The 23800-nt window shown below is 40.1% G+C and overlaps 1 protein-coding gene across 9 annotated transcripts in view; it reads right to left on the minus strand.

The window, feature by feature from the left end:
- The window catches only part of NFIA (nuclear factor I A), a 256184-nt gene that overhangs the window by 117734 nt on the left and 114650 nt on the right, over window positions 1-23800 (minus strand). For 8 of the 9 annotated variants that reach the window (XM_072866537.1, XM_072866539.1, XM_072866536.1 and 5 more), the window contains exon 3: window positions 205-270. The exons of the other annotated variant lie outside the window; for it this stretch is intronic. In XM_072866537.1, coding sequence (XP_072722638.1) covers window positions 205-270 — 66 coding nt within the window. The remainder of the gene's footprint in view (window positions 1-204; window positions 271-23800) is intronic. 9 annotated transcript variants of the gene reach the window in all.

Consider the following 23800-nt stretch of genomic DNA (forward strand, 5'->3'; position numbering starts at 1 on the left):
CTCTCTCCAGGACTGGAGAAACAAATGCTACCTGAGATTTGTGAAACAGTAGCATTTTAGCTATGAGGAGAGTACACAGCCTATTTGTAGCTATCCCATGTCAATTATTCTGAGTAATCTTTTTATATTAGACATAGGAAAAAAATCTTTATAAATATGGGCTTTTTTAATATCCCAAAGCAGGAGCAGCAGGTAAGAACTTACCATTTTCTGGCTGGTCCTTAATATCAGCTTCACTTGGCTGGCTGGGACTTTCAGATTGACTTGAATCTGAAAAACATAAAATACAGCCAAAAATTACAGGGTCTGCTGTGGAAAATAGATCAGAGGCGCCAGACTTCCTCAAAAGGCTGAAAGTACAAACTAAGGACAGGAGTGTTGCACTAGGACATGATAATGCAAAAGTCCTGTGCCTAGGTAATATTTTTGCTAGAAAAAAAAAGGGAATCTTGTTTACAGCACTACACAGAGTGCTTGGTGTGTGTGTGTTAGCATAAATTAAGCTTTAAGAATCCTTCTTTTTAGAGAAGGCATATTTAAACTACTCTCCTACATGTTTTTTATAATGCAGCCTCTATGTTGTATACAAACCAGAGCCTTAATCCAACACATAGTAAAGTCTCAAGACATATTTTCAAGCAGGCATATAAAGGTAACCAAGCAACACTACAAAGTCGTGGAGATTGTTGTCTACACATTTCTGGAACAAAATCTGCAAAACTGATAGAAGAGCTGATTCTCCTCATACTTTTGCAGTTGTTACAGCACTACGAGATCACTGAAATGTACGGCATTGCCCCTGCTTTGCAGTGGTATCAATGAGACCAGATACTGGATGAACTGCTTTAGAACTTGTGCAAATAATGGGTCCTACAAACTCCCAGCCAGCACTCTCCAACGAACACAATTTATTTGCCTAAAATAATAAAATGACCTATAAAAGGATATGTGTAAATACGAGTGGTTTGCATTTTTAACACATTATTAACTCTACTTTATGTGAAGATGATCGCTCTTTGGCTCAAAAATTATTCTTAGTAGAAGCTTTCATCAAATAGTATTTTCCTTCTTAATTATTTCTATCACTATGGATTGGGAAAAAAGGTGCCTTTACCTGGGTGGAAAAATATTTTTTAAAAAGATCCCTCAAATTACTGTTGTCGCAATTAATACAAATAGAAAAAGATTTCTTTTTTTTTCCCTCAGAAATTGTTCTGTAATTTATTGATCCCATTAAAAAAGTTGTTGCTGCGAAACAAAACTTAGGAAATGAAACCACTTGCTACTGCATCAAAACCACTCCCAATTGTGGCAAACCTATTTTCTGACTTCACCTTGACTTTGCAGAGTTTAGAATTAGCTGTCTGAAATTTGACCACATTTCAGTGAGAAGTCAATGGAAGATCAAAAGGTCATGACACTTAACTGTGATTAAATTGAAAATCTTACTTCTATTGCAACAGAGTGATAACACCACCCCTTCTTTTTCTTTGAGGTATTAATAGTGCTGGAAGAAGCAGTACTACTAGTGACCTTGGGTCAAGCAATGCTAATTTATTGCTTTAAAAAGGTTCCTTGCTTTTAAGCAAATGAAGATTTTAATTACCGCAGAGCACTATAAAGAAAATGCCTATTTTAAATATTCAATTTTTTTTTTACCTGCTGACTGTATGCATTAGGTATCATTCAGCAGCTTAGAGGACAATCTTGTATAAATTAAAAACTACAAGTAAAAAAAAGTGCTCACAAAACAAATTTTGATAAATTTCAGAATATAAACATTCAGAATATTTAGCAAAGAAAGTTTCAGTCCTGATACTTCTATTTAAAATCAATGAAATCCTTCTAAAAAGTGATATGTTTCCCAGTGTGTCCAGAATCCATTTCCTCTTGTTTGTATTTATTATTTTCAATAATTTCTCCAATGAAGCTCAGGGAAAAAAAATGTTCTCACTTCTGCAATTTTGTTTTAAATATTGATCTTCTGTGTTATCTTTAACTGAAGCCCAAATCAGTGACAGCAGATAGACTACCGGGTAATATGCACAGTGCTGTTATATTCTGGACACTAGATTTTGGCACGAAGTTTCATGCTTCCGATAGCGCAAAGGTAGAAACAAAGGTAAAATATTAGGAATGTAAAATATTTAGTTAACATTCAAAGTCAACATTCAACGGATTTCATTTTACAGGGCAGGCATTAGGCTTTTGCTTATTTTTTAGGTTTTTCTTTTCCTCCAGCAAGCCATGGTTCAATCAGCATTTGGGCTTTATGTTTAACGTAGGGTCAGAATTCCACAAAAATTTGTATATTTGAAAAAGTTACTGCAGAAATACGGGACTCAAAGCATGTTTTCCTTTCAAAATTTTAAGCAATCCAGCGAAGCAGCGAGACGGACGAGGGCTCAGTGGCAGCGGCAGGAGCTGGGCTCGGTGCTGGCACGCTCAGCCCCCAGCCTGGCACCCTGGCTCCCCAGCACAGCCCTGCAGCCGGTGGGCAGCACACAGAGCGGGAGCTGCTCCTGGATCTTGAGAAACAAAGTACTTTTGTTTGCGTTGAGTGCTGTTTTTCCAACACCAAAGCTAGTGGCACAAGAGAGACTCTACTGGCCATAGGACATTTGTTTGCATACTGAATCTTAACTTTCTTCTTTTATTACTCTGGCTACTGCGATAGCATTTTTCCTAATTCTGTTTTCCTGTAACCCACCCCTTCTGCTGAAATCAAATACTAATTTCTAGAAAAGACAACAAAGGCTTTAAGCACTATTCTTGATGGAGAGGCACGGGGCAATAAAATGCAGGACGAGGTAGAATTAAAACCAATCTATACTGCGGTAGAGATCACGGGAGGCTACCGAAAACATGTACTGGGCAAGCGTATGCTCAGCATTGTTATGCAAGGTGGCATCTTGTGGAAACCCCAGATAAGAAGACTGAGTTAAGGCACTTAGCCAAAATGTTTATATGCAGAATTTTGCTTCCCTGATTTTATTCAGATGCCGCAGATGATCCGGTACATATAAATGTGCCGCCACATGGTTAAGAGATTGGCAAAATCAGAGCCGTTGTATTTTACAGTCTTGCCTAGGACGAGAGAGTCTTGCTCAGCCTCCACCGCTCGCTCTCTGCTTTTTCAGCAGTTGGCAGTAACTCCTGTCGGGGCTTTTTTGTTGTTTTGCACATGGAAACTTTAAAATTCCAGTTTTCTGAATGTTTAGTGTTTTGCGGGCTTGGCTACAACGGGAGGGGGAATGTCTGTCCTGCTGAGTCAGTTAGCCAAACAGGTGACCGGAGGAATAAATTAATTTTTGCCCATGCATAATTGATATAAATGGAAGATCGTTTTCATAAGCATTTGCATTAAATCAATAAAATCACTTACTATAGAGCAGTTTAACAATTCATTTGATTTTCTCTTTTCTATATATTTGATAGCCACTCTGCAAAACAGTATACACTTTATGCCTATTTTCTTTAGCAACAACACTGCCAGTTAAATTCTACCACCTGCAATAATTAGAGCCATTGGAAAACATACAAAACAAAATATACAGTAGATGCGAGCCCCTCTTGAATCCACGGCCCCCTGCGGCAACGAGTTTCATTGGTGCCTTAAGCTAAGGCTGGTAGGAAGCCAAAGAATCTGTATATTACAATAAAGTGCATGTTATTAAGGGGAGGATTTAAATGATTTCAGATGGAGTTGGAAATATTATAGTGAGGAACCACTATTAAGATTGCTGATTTAAAAAAAAAAAAAAAAAAATCACCAAGGAATCTAGTTTTATATTTAAGGAAGCTTAACCTTGAATAGCACAATGGGTTTTATTTGGGGGCTTTTTTAGTTAAAGGAAAGTTAGTGGTTGGAATTTTTAACCCTGAACTAGCCAGAGTTAGCATGAGTACATACACTGGAGTCAAGGTTACTGGACAAGAGAAGCTCAAGGGGATCTGGTATCAACCGTAATCACGGGGAAAGAGGATACAAAGCATGTCGAAGCTATTTTACTCTCTACTTCCAAAAATGAACTATGATTAAGGGATAAAAAAACCCCCAAACAATAAAACAGGCTAGTTTTTCCAAAGTAGCATTTCCTTCTACATCTCTCTTCTCTGTTCCTCTTTGGATCTGTTTCTTAAGCATATGCTACCCCAGCGCGACCGAGATGGTTACGCCCGAGACCCAGGTCTGCCTGATCTCAAACCATAAGCAGGCAGGGACCTTCAGTTCCAGGATGGAAGCTCTGGACTTTTCAATATGCAATTTTCCTTTTCAGCTGCAGCAGGAGTGCAGCTCCAGCCGGGCTGCACGATGGCTGCGTGGAATCAGGGCTCGCGGCGCTGGAAGGGAGCGCTCCATTGTTTGGAAAGAATAAAACCTTCCCAGGAAAGTCTGGCCCGTGGACAGGACCAATGTCAACAGACTGACAATGTTGTTCTTTTTTGTAGACCGTGACACAGACGGTGAAGAGTTGTTACACTCCTCCACCAAAAAAGCCCGCTTTGAGCGTCATGGCACTTCCCAGTGCTAAACCACTTCACGGCTACCTGACTTCGGAGAAATGGGACACTTTCTTGGGCACTCGCACTTTCTCGACATGCCGTGTTTTCCAGGGCGTGCTGAATCCAGCCTGGGGTGGCAGTGACCTACAGGGACCGGCCTTATTGTCTGCTGGTCCGCGCAAATGGAATTAACGGGTGTCAGGATTATTTTTTACCTATGTAGAGCCAGCCCCCACCAGAAACTGAGCCCTCGCTAGCAGCCAGTATGGTAATTCAGGTGCAGATGCATCTATCCTCTAAACAGTAAAGGTGATCCCCGCATAGGGGAGAAAAAAAATTACCGGCGATGCCAGATGAGCAAGGCTGCACTGCCACTGCCCATGCTGAGCCTGCTCTGCAGCTAAATAAAGCGGGCTCCCTCTCCTCTGCTGCCAGCCCAGCACCTTGCAGAAGCACCGCAGAAGTGCACAAGTTAAATTTTCCATTCCTATCATGTTTGGGGGGAGGGGAAGGGGGGGAAATATTGTATAATAAACTGACATATTTTATTCAAGTTTCAGAGTCCTATTTGTAATAAAAAATTTATATGGCTGGGTTGTGTTCATGCAATAAATTTTTCATCTATAGTTTTGGGCATGGATTCTACCAAAGATTTATATACGTTAAAAAAAAACCTAAATCATGCTCCTTTATGTACAGTCTTACATGGTGAGCTTAAGGGATTTACAAACAGAAACCAGTACCAGGGCTGAGGCTTTTTTACACTCACTTTCCCTTCATTATACATTATAATATAAATACATAGGGATTGCTCCATATATGCTACAATTATTATTTACGGCTATTTTGGTGGCTACTACTATTTCTTTTAAGGAAGGCCTGGCTCTCCGTTTAACTCCAGCCATCGCTTTCAAGTCAACTTTTATAGGGAGTTCAAAGTGCTTCATTATCATACACCTCACCGTCACACATGCACATATCCATACCAGATTTCCAGTTTTATTTTATACCCCCCTGCCCAGTATGCCCCATCCCCGCCGCTCACGAATAAGGTTCTGCAGTGGTAAAATCCCTGCAGTGCCAGCCTGGTTTTTTTTATAAGGCGAGGACTCTTAATTCCTGTACACTGGGAAAGAGATTATCTTTGATAATGGAAATGTAAATCAAAGCTTGCTGTTGTTTATTCCAGACAGACATTTGTGTGTTAAGTCTGTTTATCAGGCAACACTTTGTCTAAGCCAGGAAGTAGTCAGCCTTTGTAACAAGATGTATGCAAATGATTTTCCCATGAGCCCTTGCCACAAAACTTTTGTGGCAAAAACCCTCCTTGTTACTTCACCAGTAAGACGCTACTAAGCTACCCCGTAAGTAGACTAGCAACAAAACAGCTAGCTAGACTATGCTGATGAGTTTGAATGAGACCAAAACATGTGCCCACAGTCTGTTGCTCGGTATTGTAAGCAGACTTTGTGTATTACATCTGTTTATCAGGCAACACTCTGTCTGCTGGGGCGGCTTTGTACCAAGGTAGATGCAAACAAAGATCTCCACAACTCCCCGGCTAACTTTTTTTGGACGCAGAAATTCCCGATTACTTTTCTCCTCGTAGGAAATAAGAACGTGAAACTTCGCCGTGAGGCTGCGAGACCCTAAAGCTGTATCAAAATGGTTTCATTTTAAATCAACTTTCTTTGTTCTCCCAAGCCCATAAATGATTTACTGCTATCGTGTGATAGCCTAGAATGTGGGGAATCTGTGTATTCCCATATTTGTTCCTTGATATTACAAACAAGTATTTGATTCACTTCTAAATGTTTGTTTTTAAAACAGTTTACAGCCTTTGATTCCTGCTTACTGATTCATTTCTGGAACATTTTCTATTTATTCCGTTGCAGTAGCAAACGTTAATTTTGACTTAATTCAAATTGTCATCAAAGGCTTCCTTAAGAAATCCCACAGCACAGATTTTATTTGTTATAATAAAATATTCTTAAAGTAAACATCATGCGACTGTGTTTTTTTAATTCCAAGAGATACAAAAATCCATTACCCAAAGGATTCAAATTGGTTCAGCCCTTTTTCCTAGACAAAATAAACACTTTAGGACTTTACTTGTTTGTATTCTCCTCAGTGGTGCTGTATGCATCACCAGCTAAAAACAAAGAAACTTTTAGCTGCTCAGACAAAATGCAGAAGCTCCCCAAACAACGAAGCGGGGGGGTGGGGAAGCATTCAGAAAGTCTGACAGTCCATTCAATATAGGGATGATGGCCATAATGCATCCAGGGTCCCCTTGCTAATTAAATATGCATTGGCACAGTTTTGATCGATGCAAGCCATGGATCAGATGACACACCTGCAAAATCTTGAGCCCAGAGCTCCCAGGAAAAGGAAAATACAGGCTGTCTCCTTATCTTTGTTTTCAAAGGCTCTCAATTTCTGTGCTTAGATATCTAATTTAATTCTCTCACCCCTCAGCAAACTGGATTAGGAAAGTCAATACTGCCATTGTGCATCGACAGGAACACACAGCTTTCCTTTTATTCAATTTAGCCATGACCTTTAGACAAAGATAATGACAACTGTCTAAAAGTAAGGTAAGGCCTTAAGGAAGACCCTGCAGCAGGGCCCCTCTCGCTTTCTGCGGCTCCTCTGCCCGGGAAGAGCCCACCAGACATGGAGCAAATTCAAAAATAAATTTTCTCCCCAGACCGCAACGACGAGCTTGGCGGAGCGGCACCCTCGGCCGCGAAGGGCTCTGTCCCACCCCGAGGAGCTGAGACACCTCGCTGCCGGCGCGGGACGGTGGCCGGACCCTCGCGAGCCGTTTGCCGAGAGGTGGCAACCTCTCTGGAGGAAGCACGTGTGCCAACAGCAAGTGCCGAGCACTTGCACGAAGAGGGACTGCGCTGTCCTATTTTTTCTGTGGCTGTTAGGGAAACAGTGGAACAGAAGGGTCAGGCAAGTGTCGGCGGTAGCACTAATTTCTAATTTCTGGCTCCGATACTTGGGAGGAATTGTAATCCTAGAGCTAACTGCACGGCGCGGAGAGCCGCACGCAACCGCGGTTCGCTGCGGCAGAAGGAGGAACCTGCACGCGGATTTTCCTGGAGCTGAGCTGAAGCCAATGGAAATGACATTACTTTCCAATAGGTCTCGCATCAGTATTTTTACCAGCCTTCCTACATCAGATAGCATCTTTCTAATACATCTGTAAGGAAAGGACAGAGAACATGCTCTAAGCTAACGAACAGCTATCAGACAGTAATCCACTTTGGTACCTACAGATACAGGTCGTACCTGAATCAGTGATTTAGGCATATAAAAATTCATATTCATTGAGCAGCCCAGCTCCACAAAATGTTAGCTTCCATGCTGCACAATGTTTAATTCTGCAGTATTTTTTTAGCTGCATTTAAAAATATACTTGGCATTTCTAGCTGTGGACCAATATTTTTCTCATGTCTTTTTATACAGATTTGGAGGGAAAGATATTTGTAATGGAAAAAAATATGTGCAAAGTTGGATTGCTAAGTTTCTGTAATCTTGGGAAATAAAAAAAAGCAGCCTATGTAAGAGCTACAAGAAACCATATGGATCAACAAGAGCTGCCCTCATATCCCTGGGAAATATAAATTAACCTACATTTCATCATCATAAACCCCAAAATAAGAAATCTAATTAGAGTCTCTACCCTCAGATTCACTTCTAGAAAATTTGCTTATCCCCCTCACAAAATGATTTACAGTACTTACATCCATTTCTTCAGAGTGATTTAAATTTATTGAATCATTTCAATTTTTAGAGAGCTTCCATTTGGATCTGTATGGGTTTCTAGACATATGCAGTGCTCAGTTATTTAAAATTAATTGCAGTACAATAATTTTAAATTGCTTCACACTATACGAATCTCAAGTGCTTTGAAATATTTGAACCATTCTATTTAGAAGCCATCAAACTTCCGAGCACATGCATCAAAGAGTTGTTTTAAAAGCCGAAGGGCCGTGCTGATGATCCCAAAGTGCAGGTGAGCACGGCTCTGGGCATGCTCAGTGCACACGGATCTGAATTTATAGAACAATTCAACAAATTTTGCCCGAATGTCAATCTTTAATTAACAAAAACGGATTCTGTAATAATTTCAAACCACTAAAAAATTTCTAAAACTAGAAAAGCACTGTTATAAAATAATGGCATACATTAAAACTATTATTACTTCTAATGTATATTTATAGAACACCCTTTTATCCTGGAAATTAAAACATCTTATTAACATTAAACTAAGCTTTACAATACCTCTGTGGGAAAGGTGAGCATAACTATGCCCACTGTACGCAGGGATGAAGGAGGCACATAGAGGTTAAGTGATTTACCTTCAGAGGCACAGTTACTAAAAGGAGTAAAAAGCACGGGGCTGAGCTCTCAAGCCGCTCCTCTGGATAATAAAGTATCATTCCCACCAATACAGCCATTACAATGGCAACGGCACTGACCACTTAGGAAGCCTTGAACTACATTATATAGGAAATTACTTGTTAGAGTGGATCCAAAGTCACCTAGAAGGGATATTTCCAGTCACTCTCAGCTTCTGTTTTGCTTGCCTTTTTTTTCTTATTAGGTATTTTGAAAAACAAGAAATCATTTCTACATTTCTCTCTGGAGTATTTTCTGACTCAATTTAACAATAACAACAGTATTTAGGGTGACTAAATAGCTGGTTTTGCAATGCCTGACTTCATGTGTAAAGGCAAGTGAAGATGAAACTGTGTGATGAGCAGATCTGGTAGCTTTGGTCAAAGTCTCCAGCTCTGCTTCTATGCAATTTTACACTGGTGAGTAAACCACCATCAGCAAAGCAGGATTATGTCCACCATATGGTGAGACTCCATTGGCGGTAGTACAGTCACCCAATTAATCTCTATCCCCCACCATCCCCTTGTTATTTATTTATTGTGACAAACTCATCCTTATGGGACCCAAGGCAGGGAGCTGCGTATTCCCAGGCTATTCTCGTCAGTGCCCATCCTCATTCTTTATCCGCGCTGCCCAAGCAGTAGCTGGCGGTCAGGTACCGCTCCTCTGGCCAAGACGCACGGTGCTGCAAGGTCACGACCAAGGAGGCTCTCTAGATTTTCCGTAGCAGACAGGAATAAAGAATTGTTCAAACCTGCTCTCCATCAAAAAGCCAAATAAAACCCACTCCCTGACAATGAGCACAGCATTCTTAAACTGCTTTCCAAAGCTCATCTTTTTAATGTCACATGAATAGCCTAGCTGTTTCTGGAGACCATCAGAGTGTTCATATATTTCAGTCTGTGCCTCTTGCTAAGTCCTCTCTGCAGCCGGAGCCGTTCAAGACTTCGTCAGCCAGCAAAAACAAAGAAAAACCCTCACCAAACCAACAAACTGGGCAAAACCCCTGACCTCCTCCTCCTTTTTCAACCTCTCCCACTTCTCCTTCTCCTAAAGGACAGGTGTAAAATTTTCCTATGATTACCCGAAAATTCAAGTAGGAATCTATACATCAAACAGAATAAACAGTACTTAAAAAGAACTAGTATCTCGAAGAATGGGCCCATCTTCCCTATTAAGGATTATTCTGTTTCACACGGGGGAAAACGATGTTGATAATAAAAATATGTGTGATTATTTAAGGAATAAACAAAAGGTGAACTAATATTCCATGGAGTTTTTGTCAATAACAGATTAATATTAAGTTACAGATGGGGCAATCTGAACCAAGTTTAGGTACTATTTTTTTATTATGGATCTATACTAGCAGCCCCGTTTTCACAACTCTCTCTCATTTTGATGTACCTGACACCTTTCCTCTTGGCTCCCATTTCAGCCCCTGTTAAGTACATATTTGGTTGTAGTGGCCAATTTTTTTTTTTTTTTTTTTCTTCTGGCAGATGTCTTTTCCTTGTTCTGTGCACTCTGAGGAGTTCAACGTGGCATGTGAAAAATTTCCATTTCAGGTTTTCTTAAGCTTTATGCAAAATTAAACTGCTGGCAAAAATACATAGATATATAAAATTATACAGCAGAAAAAGCTGCTCGATGGTTCCCTTTCCTCCATCCCTACCTTCCTCTCTCTTGCCTTTTTTTCTGAAAACAATTGCAGAAATATTGCCATCAGCCCAAAGGCTTTCTTGAACTGAAAAATCAGAGGATTTTGCCCACAAAGAATTGCCACTGATTGCCGCTCCGTGGATATGTTTCTACTCTCACAATATTGTAGACTGCGAAGAAGAACAGAGAATTACCATAAAAATCAGGACGTGTTTTGTTGCATCAGTATCATGTTGGCATCAACAACATAGACTCGGGCAGAAAAAAAAGCAGCCTTTTGGTAGGCAGCCTACTTGTTCTGTGTTTCTGCTGTGTTTGTAAGCCACGCAAGTGGAAGATAAAGTTAAAACTCAGAGAGAAGTAACATCCAGCAGGCTCGGTACAGAGCCACCACACTGAGTTACAGCAAAATCTAAGGTACGATGGCCATAAATAATGGGGAAATGGAACTGTATCTACATCTCAAAGGACAGTGGGGATCATTACAAATATATGAAAGAGTTGGGCCTATATAGATATGTATAAGGTAGGATTCCCTCCCGCCCTACACACATTGAAAAAGATTAAGCTTAATGTGTTGACTCTGAAAATACAACCTAAAATCCATTTTCACTTGGTCCCAATGCTGCAAAACTACATTTTGAGGAAGAAAATTAAAACCAGAACAGTCCAGAGCTCTCAAAACCCGTAACTACACTGTGTAGACAAAATTTTAATCAAACTTTTAAAGCCATGGTTATGATCTGATGAACAGACAGCTTGACTTGATTACATTTTTAAGTTTCAGTTTCTATTTCTGTTTTAAGATGAAAAAGATCATAGAGTGTCAGAAATTTGAATACTGAATAGCAAAAGCTCTTGCAGGTTTAGAAAGCATATAGAAAAGCTGGCAAAAGAAAACGCTATTCCATTGCCACCATCTGCTTTCTGGCATATTGAAGAAACTTTACTAACAGCAACATTTTCTTGCATTAGAATATCTGCTAATTAGTTTTGTTGTAAATTTTTTTTTTAAATTACCTTTTACACAGAAGGCAAATAGCCAGTTTTTTTGGCTGGCTACACCTTACACCACGTCTGATAACATTTTCACATTAAGTTCAGTTTACCTCACATTTTTTCTATCAAAATTCTATCTTTAGCGTAGTCAAAGCCTGCAAAAACTTTGCCTTGCTGAGACTAAAGAAAAAAACATCAAACATACGAAGTGTTAAAAATCGCTGAATAACTCAAAGGAAAAAAGATAATTTTGAAGGCGTTTTGGCTGAAATCTATTTTCCTTTGAATTGCATGAGTGTTTTAAAATGTTAAAAACACTACAGAGTGACTAATGAATGTAAAAGAATGATAAAGAGTATGGGTCCAGTTATCAGTGATGTGCCTAAAACAAAATAATTTTGGACAGTCTGCCATGCAAATATTGACTAAAATGTCATAAATAATGTCTGCAACAAAGGGAATCCTGCAAAGGAATATTCTGTTGTACTTAATGCATTGTAGAGTGTGCCTTTTAGCAAGCAGTACGTTACAGAGCCTGAAAACTTCAGTTGGACAACAAAAGCTAAAATTTCCCAGATAAAAATATTACTAATGTATTTTTTCAGAAACAGACCTTCCAAAAAGTTAAAGGTACAGCATTACATTTGGAAAATGGTTCGCTTAGAAGTTGACTTTTCAAAAGGAATAAAAGAGTTGTCCAAAAATTAAAAATAGACCAAACATAACTACCTCATTGACTTATGACTACTTCCTCTGCCATTTGTAACAGTATTTTCACCCATTTATTTGCTGGCGGAGCAGAGGTTCTTTGCAGGTCTTTATCGTATTGTACTGAAATAAAATGCAAAGACATTAAGTCTACCACTGCCCTGGGCCAGAGCTGAGAGACAGCAAAGATTTTGTGCAAGCACTTCTTAGGACCTAATTCTGCCTCGGTTGCAGAGTCTGACTGCACTCTGCCTGTAGGGTTAGAAATAAAGATGCAATCCAGCGAGAATGATCACAACACACAGTTTTATATCAGGCAAAGTAGGCAGGAAGGTCTCAGAAAGTACTTTCAAAATCTCAGCATTTTAGTCATTTTATTACTTTTTTAATAGCATTAAAATACAAAGTGAAAATGAGGAACAACATGGGAAGTTGCATTAACAACTCCAGATTACTTGCATCTACACTGACATATTGTGCTATGTGTAATCACAAACAACCCAGTCACTTTTTCTGAAAGTCTACTAAAAAAATTAAACAATCAGGGCTACACTGAAACCTTCTGCATGTGTTTTCAAAAATTTAATTTCTGAGAAAAATTTCACAGCCACAGAGATGACAAATAACAAAGATATTTTACATTTCTAAAGCATCTTTCATCCAAGATCAAAGAACTTCCTCAACATTAACTCTCAAAATACTCCTTTGAAATAGAAGTACTATTAAACATATTTTATCTTTATCTAACTTGATCTATTTTCTTTATAAAATGCTAGTTACTGTAGTATCTCTTGAGGCGGAGCATGACTCTAGGTTAAGTAACTTGACCGGAAATACTTACTAGATCAGTGGCAGAACTGACAATGATCATGTTCAAGAGTCAAGAATCCTAAACCCTTCCTCCTTCCCAGGCTAATTAAAAACATACATATGCAAACCGACTTAAGGAGGACAAAAAGCCCCTCTACCATCATGGGACTGAGGTGCCACCAAAGTAAGTGAAGTATCTGGAATCAGAAGGCACATAAAACAGCTGGTAGGAAATGCTGTCGTAGCGTAGGATAGATGGACAAATCGATAGGTGTGTGAGGGCAACAAATTATATCTGATGAGAACGAGCATGCATTTGCTATTTTCAAAACCTTTTGGAAAAAATGAAGTCAAACTTTCTTAACAAAGGTGAAAAGTCTCCGCACTGAAATACGCACAGCCCAGTGAGAAAGGGAAACGCCGGCAGACAGAAGTGCTGCCTGCTCTCCCGCAGAGGCGGTCGCTGTGGAGGGCTGACACCCCAAGCTCAGAAAGAGCAGGGATTTACCAGCTGCACCACGGGTCACCCACAAAAAGACTGATGGGGAATGGGGCAGGGTCTGAGGCCGAAGAATTTGTTTAACACTAAACTTACGATTATTTAAAACTAAATTACAGCCTGTGTTACAAACCATATAATTCCGTCTTTGGGCCAAGCTTATTCTTGACATAACCCAACTGGAATTACACTAGGGATAAATTTAGCGCGGTATTTTCATAAGGCTCCTTTTCTTATCATTCCTGCAATCAGGTCGTATGTGTCTATAAATGATATTCTCAAGTCTGCTTTGCAACATGGATGAAATGTTATTGACTATGTTCTGCCGCGTCAGAAAACAACGTACGCTCTGTGAATGCGCGCGGTATCTACTTCTGATAAAAGCAGCCCCCGTTTTGAGAGGTGTGTTTTATAACCCTTTGTGGTTTTGCAGCAGAGGAACTGTTGGACAATGAAGAAAAACATTTCAGCTCCCCTGAAAGTTTGACTGTTCCTTTTCAAACAATACAACACAAGACTTGGGACATACTGCTGACACAGCAACATCAGTGCCTCAAAGAAACTGTGGGAAATGTCAAATTTATGGTCCTATGGGTGATTGGTGGAAGGTTTTTTCCCCCCCTTCAGCAAGCCTCTGTCAAAAACAGAGCCTCTAGAAAGTTTTTGGCTACGTCCCAGCAAAGCAGAAGGAAGCTGTATCCCACACTTCCCTTGGGACTTAATGAAATATACAGCCTCTGGGCTTCTTTCAATTTGGTCTTTCAGATTGCTAAACCAGTGAAAGAAGGATCCTAGCTGTCACAAACGTCACATGTTTGGGGTCACCTGCTGCTCGGGGGTTCTCATGCCAGTTGTTGACATAATAAGCACCCCTTACACTTTAATTACAATTCACAGTGTGCAAACTCTGCAATCTGCTTTAAGGCAGACAGTCTTTTAAATCAACACTAAATTCTACTACTGTTCGAGCAGAAATGGGAGAAAAAAGATGTCCAGCTGACTGAATAATTGTATTCAAATATTTGTGATCCCGAAGAAAAGTAAGCACTATCCAGTGAAAAGAGCAACTGTATCGCCTGTAACACTTCAGAAAGCGTAGTTAAAACTAGACTTGCTTCTCACAGTCACGCAGACGACACACGTGAGACGTTTTCATCTGATGAGCTCCTACCATGGGCAGCTCTTTCCAAAGCTCCTGCGAGCACAAACCTGAGCACCCAGCTGTGTTTGTCCCCGAGCGCGAAGCAGGCTGGACACAATGCCGGACACCGGGATCGTCTATGGGAGGGAAATTCTCAAGCCCTCTTAGTATGAATTTCAACAGGACTTGTGCAATGAAAGCCTAAACGGGAAGACGTGTTTGTTTTATTCTGGAATGCTTTATTTAGTCCGGTACAAGAAACATTGGGTCTACTTAAAAATACATATTATTTTGAGAAAGACGTGAGAGTCCTTTAGTTTCCTTGACCGCTACCTCTTTTTTAACTGTTACTCTTAGTCCTAATAAAGACATACCCAGACTACCAAACTTAAATAAATTATACCATCCGGAGAGGAATAAAAGACTCCTCTCCTTATATGTTACAGAAAATCCATTTTAGCATTCGTGCATCTAAAAATGCCTCCAGTCAATTATATTATTTACAATGCCTTGGTTGAATCCCTCTTTTCCCATGGAAAAGAAAAAGAGCATGAGAGTGGACGCGCGCTCCGGGAGTACTTCTAGAAGAATTTCTATGTTCTCTCTGTTAGAAACGCTGTTAACTTGTGGGCCGATGGTTATGGATCACACTGTCCACACAGGAAAGTATTCCAGCTTCCCGGTGGCAGCATAACCTCCAGCAGCTGCGCTCCGCACGCATTCACCCTACGCGCTCTCCGAGAAACAAAGGAGAAGTCAATAGCGCGATACGAGGGCCTATTCCTATTTAAATCAACAGGAGTGACTTTGGCCATAGGAGAAGGCTGCTGTTGTCCAACTGACGACTTAGAGAAAAAACCCGATGGGTTTTCACCATATTCAATAGGCAAACGCTGGCAAGCCGCTCTTTCCCCTCGGCCGAAAGGGACACAACCTCCTCCTGCCGCCTTTCCCGTCGCCTCTCTCCCTCCTCGCTCACTGTATCAGCGACCTCAGATAAACTCGAAACGTTTTGAAATTATCATCAGACTGTGAAGCACTTCAATGAAAATCTATAAAACAAATTTATAGTGTGCATTCATATGTATTATAGATACACTTAGAACAGGATTTATCATTTAGCTGACCTTTGAAGCACCGATATTTTTAGATCCAAAAAAAGTGTGTTGATTGTACTTCAACCCAGTCCTCTTACAATGTACCAACTCCTTGATATCTTACTACAGGAAAGATAATTGCAATGAATTTTTATATTTCAGCACATGGGAAGATAAGATTAGACAGTAGGGACATAAAAGCAAACTGCACCACATAAAAGATAAGTTTCTGAAAGTTACAATTTACACCAAATGTTACAGATGAAAATGTTCAAAGCTATTTATAGGGCCTCGTGCTGGTCCCATTATAAACCATGGGAAGACCGCAAAGAACCAGCATTACCTTTTATTTAATCACTTCTTGCCATAACCTGTAAACCCTTTGAAACACAGAAATTTTTAATGATATTAAGACTATTACTAATTCCCATTGCCACCCAGGTGCCTCAGTAACCTGGTCCCAAGGCAGTATGTGCTGTGCAGACCTCACCACCCAAGAGGATTGTTCCTGCTCTAATGGGATTATCTACAATCTGAGCAACTCATCCCAAAAGGTAAATAAGCGTTTGATTTCCCCCTGCCTCCTCTTTATGCCCCTATTTGCCTCTGTCCACTGAGTGTCTTATCATATTTTTTTAATGGGATATTTTTCTTCTTTCTTCCCTACCATGAAGTTGCCACCAATAGTAGTTTGTCCAGTGCAAGAAATGAGGAATAACAGCAAGAGAGATACATTGACTTGCATACACGGTACAAAAAAATAAAGCTAAAAAGCAAATTAAAAGTAGGGAAATATACTTAGAGAGCCACACAAAGTGCCATCTGATTCATCTACATGCAGCAGACAACAGACACAGCCATTGCCCACTAAAGGACACAGGTGCAACAGCAGAAAAATAACCCAGTGCAAAGCAAAGTTTCGACCACGGCGGCTAATAAAGGACACCCTCTGGAAAGCTGTCCTGACAGCAGCCAGCACACGGCATCCGCCCCGTCCGGCTGAGCCCTCGGACTGCTTCTCTGTGCCACAAAAACAAAGAGTATCATCAGGATAAGGCAAGGCTCCTACAAACATGCTCAGAAGTGATTTTTCAGTCACAGCTTAACCATATTTTCTATTTTCTTTCTCAAACTTAACCTTCTCTAAGGACTATTTCTATGAATAGTCTCAAATTTCAGCCACTTCTGATGAAGCCCTTTGCAGAAAAAGTGTTGCTAGAAATGTCTGACAAGGGAAAAGTGATTTTTTCCCTACTACACAATTACTAAAAACATATGGTGGAAGAGATTCCGTGCAAACCTGGAGTGTGGTCTGTTTTCCACAGAGCCGAGGGAGGAAAAGTTGCAGCCCCAACCATGGGATTGGTAAAAGAAGGAGCTAGGATGGAAACTATTTTGAAAACTTAACTCCGTCAGCCACTGCAGTAAAGAGTAAGCTCCATACACAAAATTACAAGTAGACTGAATCAACCTCACTCTCAGTATTTGTGGGTGTGAGCTGTATACAGAGTGTTTGGTGAAGCCCAATTCATGTTCAAAAGAAAATTAAACCAAAGAATAAGTTATTAAAAGGAGCCTTTGAAGCAAAAAGCAATGATGTGTGAAAGACAGAATGCGAAGAGTTTATTTAAACACACAGCACAGAAAACAGGCAAAACAGATATTAGGAAATTAGAAGAACAGTCATGAAGGCACCCAGCAGCCTTTTCCTGGTACGAGAAGTTCTTATATCTATGAATATTTTATCCAGATTCAACTATCTTTTTCAAGTCCTTCCTATCAAAATTCCAGACATTTTCTTCAATAAAATCAGAAAAGTGATTCAAAATGTATTGGTAGAAGATATAAAATGAGCTGTGTGTGGATATTACAAAGGATCTGGGAACCTTGCACCCTTTAGATCTGCTTATTTAACTATTTAGCAGCACAATTTAAAATTTGCATATGACTGGTTTGATGCCAAACCATAAGAATAAAGCAGGAATGTCTCTCTCCTTCTATGAATTTCAAACTCAGGTTTTTTTAACTTACTCCTCAAGTGCAAACTGTGTTCCCTTCCTAAAATTACTATGTAGCCCATGATCTAGTTAGAAAAGTATACGTAAGACTTTATAAGTCTGCTTTTTTGTTCCCTTAAACTTCTATCAAAAGTAAATCATTTTGTGGACATGCTCAGAAATCAGATATTTCATGCTGCTTCCAAAAGAGAAATTTCTCCATTTAGCAAGCCCAAGTCTAAAAATAAATGTCGAAAACTGAAAAAATTCAGTTATAAAACCCAATTCCTCATTGCCCTGCAGTGCCCAACAACGCTCAATGACTAGAAGAATCTGGCTCATCCTCTTACAACAGTTTTCTCATCCTGAAGAAGTTGCGAAAATAATCTCTGTGATAAAATCAATCCATGCACGTATAGATCCTTCCTCCAAATGTCTCCTAACTTCTCCTCGTGTCGCTTCGTTCTGGTATCGCTAAGGCATTATGGATGTATCATGCCCATCCTGGTGAGTAAAGTGGGAGTGCTTATCCTATTGACTAACCAAGGTATATGCAATCCTAAGGCAGCACACGACTGCAGAGCTCTTGTTTGCCTAGTCTCTGCTAGATACTAATTTTATTATGGCAGGCTAAATAAAACAGAAATAGCAGGGGAGAGTGGGGAAGGGCGGCAGAGGGAAGGCAGCCAGAGATATTACAGAAGTTTACGCAGTCGTGTTTTTATATACGTGCCCTGAAACTCAAACTTCTGGGCAGAAGTGATGGTGCCATGTAACCCCAACTATGGCATACGCATGTGGCAGTGGACTTTGTCCCTGAAGCCCTCCTTCATTTCACACACCAAAAATCTACCCTAGAGAAAAGAAGAATGTCTTTCTTGCTAGGTATGCGGTTTGGTCCAAATTGAGGGAACAAGCTGAAGAAAAATAGTCAGTTTAAGTGTCACAGCTCAGTTAATAGGGCCTGAATCCATTAGTCATGACAGGCAAGCCTGCAATAAATTATGACTGTCTTATGCTCCCCCACTAGGCAAAATCCTTTTCTGATTTTTCTCCACTCCTTATTCAAAAGCAATACCCAGTATGTATTCCAGGACAATTTGCTGTGTGCTGTTGAGATCAAGAAGCAAGGACACTGGAGGGGTGAATGCACCAAATATCTGACTTTGCAGGTTTATCAACCTTACACAGGTACCATAATCCAAGCAGAAACTCTTCCCATATCTGAGGCTGTCGAAACACCTACGGACTGCCCCTGCTTCACATGATCTAGGAAAGGGCTCTAATCCTTTAACCCTGTATAGGGACCTCACTGCCAAGTCCAAGTATCACTAATTATTACCAATACTGCAGCTAGGACTGCCACCCTGCAGATCCCCGCTTTTGCTAAGCGCTGTATAAGCAAAGAACAAAGAGAGAGCCCTTGCTTCAAAGAGCTTACGATTTACTAGACCTACCAGGAGAGCAGGACAAGCACAGCATCTTACTCTACTGCCAAGTGTAAATCTTCAGAGCTCTGGCTCCAACCGGTCATAAATAAAAATGGGAAAAAGTATAAAGTAATTCTGTTCACTTTGTTTCATTTCAAACCCATGAAGGAAAGAATATATTATATGCATCTAAGTCCTTTAATAAAAATATAAACCACAGAAAGACATGATTTAGACTTAAAATACCACCTCAGCTCTAACTGCAGTGTCAATAATGCAATATGATAAGAAATGTAGTTTACTGGCCCCCTGTTCTAGGCATAGATAATGGAGCACATCTAAGAAGTGCCTAAAACTAACTCTGAGTGTGAAGAACAGCAAGAAGAATAATTGCTGGCTGGGTATTTATGTACTCAGGACTGACTGGGTCGAAACTCATGGCTTGATTAAGCCTTTCCTTTTTTACAGAGTCCCCCTAACTGATGCTCACACACTTCAGATCAGGCCCGCGCTGCTAACAAACTGCGGCACCCTCGGCCAGAGATCTCATTTTTATGCTCCTGGCCAAAGCTGCCCTCTCCGCGCTGGCTGGCAGCCCCTGGGGCAGCTCGCCGTCCCTCCCTGCCACGCGCGGGTATCCCAACGGGTCAAAGAGCTCCAGACGTGAAAAGGAAGGACAACCTCGGAGCCGCGATGGGCCATGCGGACTGGAGGGTGCACCAGTCCTGGGGCCTCAGCTTCTTTAAAGAGTACAGAAAACAGTCTATCCTGCGAGCACAGTAGGCTTTAGCGCACACGCAGACTTGCAGACAAAGGATCAGCCTTTACAAATATTTTCTAATTGATCCATCCATGATCTTGAAGATGGAATTTTACTTCCCTTTTTTTTGCGGTTAATTTCTTTATCTATTATGCACTTGAGGAGACTTCATTGTCCAACTATTTCATTATTTGCTACACAAAAAAATATATTTGTGAATGGCTCCATTATTTCAGCAGTTAGCCTTCTGGTGCACAGAAAGTTTCCCTTCTGAACAGGCACTCATTCATTCTGCTGCACCATTGTACATTTTATGGCTTGTCATACCAAAAAAAAAAACTTTTCTTTTTTATTTCTTTCAGTGCTCCTATTATTATAATAGTTTAAAAAGTGGCTTCCACTTTATTTATACCACATCACTTGGGTAAAGGATAGCTACCCACAATAAATCCAGTTATTTTCCAAAGTAGATTGCTCATTAAATACTGTATATAAAAGAGCCCTCTGAGATTCAGAATAATCCACAAAATGTTTTTTAGATATCTCTTTCTACTTAAATAAATAATTGTAATCATGAATGTGAACCAAGTACTGTGCTTATAAGGTTGAATTAATAAAAACTGAACTTTATATAAGCCTCGGCTACAGAACATTACACTGGTGAAGAATTTCAGGTGCAAATAATCAGAGATTACTACACACGAGGGAATTCACCAGTGGTCATGAATACCCTCAATCTACTTCCACGAGGTAAGGAATATATTCTCTAATATGATATAGTGCAGACGCTGTTATTCTGTTTTAGAAGTTTTTACTGAACTTAAAGTTTTCTTCCTGTTCTACTCGTATTGCTACTTATCTGTAGGTAAAGCAATCATTTCTTTAACCAGTGCATTTACAGGATGGAGAATATACCACATGCTCTTAAAATTTTTCTGTCTCCTAACTTCTATACTTTTGAATTAGAGCTACAGTACTCAGCAAACGCTTTAAAAACAGTACGAGGAGAAAAAGGAATAAATATATATGGTGTCTCTGCGTCTTTCCCGGTCTGGCTGACTCAGTCTGTCTGCTGCTAACAAATACAGATCAGTGAGTGACAAATCCTAATTTAACTCTATGGCAAAGTGGGGTTTTGCCTCTTAATTATAATAGGTTCTCCCAGTGATAATACTATGCACTAGGTCCCAGAATTTACTTAAACTCTCCTAAACTGTAGTGGTAATTTAAAATGAGGAGGGCTTGTTACAGATCAGATCCACAGCTAGATCTGGAATAATTCCATTAAAACCAGTGGAACTACAGAGATTTCTATCAGTTGTGGTATCACTATAAAGCTCTCTAAATAAAGCCTGCATTGTTAACGCTGTCACTGGTGAAGCAAATTCCATAACCTACGGCACACAGATAACCTAGGCAAGCTGCTGTTGAACTATACAAATCATCTCTTAACTTTTACTTCAAATTGAACTCGGTCACAATCACCCAGACTCCATAAAAAGTTGAATCGTTACCTGAGTAAAGAACATCACATATTTTCTGAAGAAAAAAGGACACAACTCTTAAAAGAAAATTAAGATTACTAGCTTCATTAAAAGCAAAAGGTGTCTGATACAGGGAATGGCAGAAAACTTGTTCCTGATACTGTGCCCAATGACACAGATACAATCTGTCCCTGGAAATCTCCCTAAGTCACAGATCTTTTCTTTTTTTCCCTTTCCCTTTCCCTTTCCTTTCCTTTTCTTCCTTTCCCCTTTCCCTACTCTTCCCTTCTGGAGATCATCTACTCCAACTAGATCACTCAGGACACAAGACCTGTAGCTATCTTCCGATGTTGAGTAACATGGAAAAGAGAATGGCCTAATCAGTTACCATGAGTTTAATTCAGACTGTAAAACAGAAAGCACTCTCTTCTTTCCAATTACAACTTCAATTTGAAATCTGCAAACCCAAAAGCAATCCTACGAAACTCTGGTCAGGTGTAGCCACGTTATTCCAGGAGGGACCTGAGCTCACAATCTCCAAAGGATGTACTATCTTATCACTCACGCTCTAACTGCAGATGGCAAGTGACCCAACCTGAACGTTCACTACTAATTGGCAATGACAAATGGCTTGGGTGAATAAAGTGCTCCCAGGCAGAGGAATTTTATCTGCGTGGACTCCCGCTAAGTGAACTTCACCAGGACTCATCATTTTTGGCAGTTTCACTTTTTTGAAGACACTTCAGGTAGAGCAAGACCCAATGATTTGCTGTCCTGTGCCTGGAGAACAAACTATCAAAAATAAAAGGGGAGAAAGAAGGCTTTGAAATGTACAGCACATATATGGACAGTCACAACAAAATAAAAACAGGCAGCTGGCACGTGGATATATGAAGCAAATAAAGGAGCAATGCAGAAGGAGACAAAAGGAGAGGGGAAGAAACAGTAAGAAAGAAAAAATCCAAGTGAGCTGGAGAAGTGTGAGGATGAAGGCTAAAATGTTTCCTTGTGTGGAGGGGGTATGAGATCTATGCATTGTTAAGGACACAGAAAATTCCAGGGATTAAATTGTTTTCTGGGTAAAGTTCACCCCAAACCAGACTGCCAAGCAAAGACTTACATCATGTACGGGCTCGAACAGGACTGAGGGCTGCACAGCCTTTGTGCTGATCTCCAAAGACGGGGAGAAGGCAATCAAGAAAGAGTGAAACACATAGCAAAAGACACTGAAAAGGACGGATGAAAACATTTCTCCTGATTTGGCTCCACTCCATAACTATACAAAGGACTACGCTGTCTGGTAATGTTCAGAAATACACACTTCGAATAATTTTGCTTGATAGCAAATACTGAGGAGCAACTGTAAGCTCCCATGTAGATCCTTACTGGAGAAACAGGTGTGACACTCAAAATCCTGCAGGATTTTGCACCTCTGTGTACATATAGTCACTAAAGGGCATGATTTTGGGGAACATAGTGACTAATTCCTTTTGGCCCTTTAAAACTGAGGTTTGTACGTCAGTACTGAACTATCCAGCTGCCTACCTCGTAGTGTAGCACTTTATTGATGAGGCACAGAAAATCTGTTTGAAAAGCTAATACTGCCATTACTCTTTTGAGTACCACGTGTTTTTTCCACTCTAATTTTGCTTAACAGTTAACTGAAATCCCCATATTGCCTTCCTCATTCATACCAAAACCTCACAGCACTAAGAAAACCACAGACACTGTAATAAGTCATGACTCATATCATCCAACATCACCCGAGTAGGAATTACACATTTTACTGTAAGGATATTTAGGCCATCTCTACATCTAACATTTTATCTAGAATAAGGCCAAAACATATCACTTTCAGTATAGCGGGAAAAAGGAAGTTTTTGTGGTTAAAGCAAAGGCCAATGAGTCAGATGATGTGGGTTCTGTTTCCAGGCCTCACACAGACTTCCTATGTGACTTTGACTGAATCACTTCACTTTTCTGTGCCTCAGTTTTCACATCTGTATGAAGGATGTCAGAATGTCAGATCCATTCATCTTGGTTTCTCAAATTTTTGGAGACATCTGGGTGGGACATGCAAAGTGTTATGATAACTACCATGCATCTGTTATTCTGCTGTGAACAGAATGATTATCTGCTTCCGGATGGAGAAGAAAGTTAGTAGAAAGGCCAGCCTCAGACAAAAAAAAAAAAAAAAAAAAAAAAGAAGCTTTATTCTAGAGGAGCAACTCATCTCTGATTTGACCAGCACAGTCACAAGTAAAATAATTCAAAGGATGCAGTAGTACAGAGCCTTG

Source organism: Ciconia boyciana, chromosome 7, assembly GCF_034638445.1.
Source record: "Ciconia boyciana chromosome 7, ASM3463844v1, whole genome shotgun sequence".
NCBI classification, from domain to species: Eukaryota; Metazoa; Chordata; class Aves; order Ciconiiformes; family Ciconiidae; genus Ciconia; species Ciconia boyciana.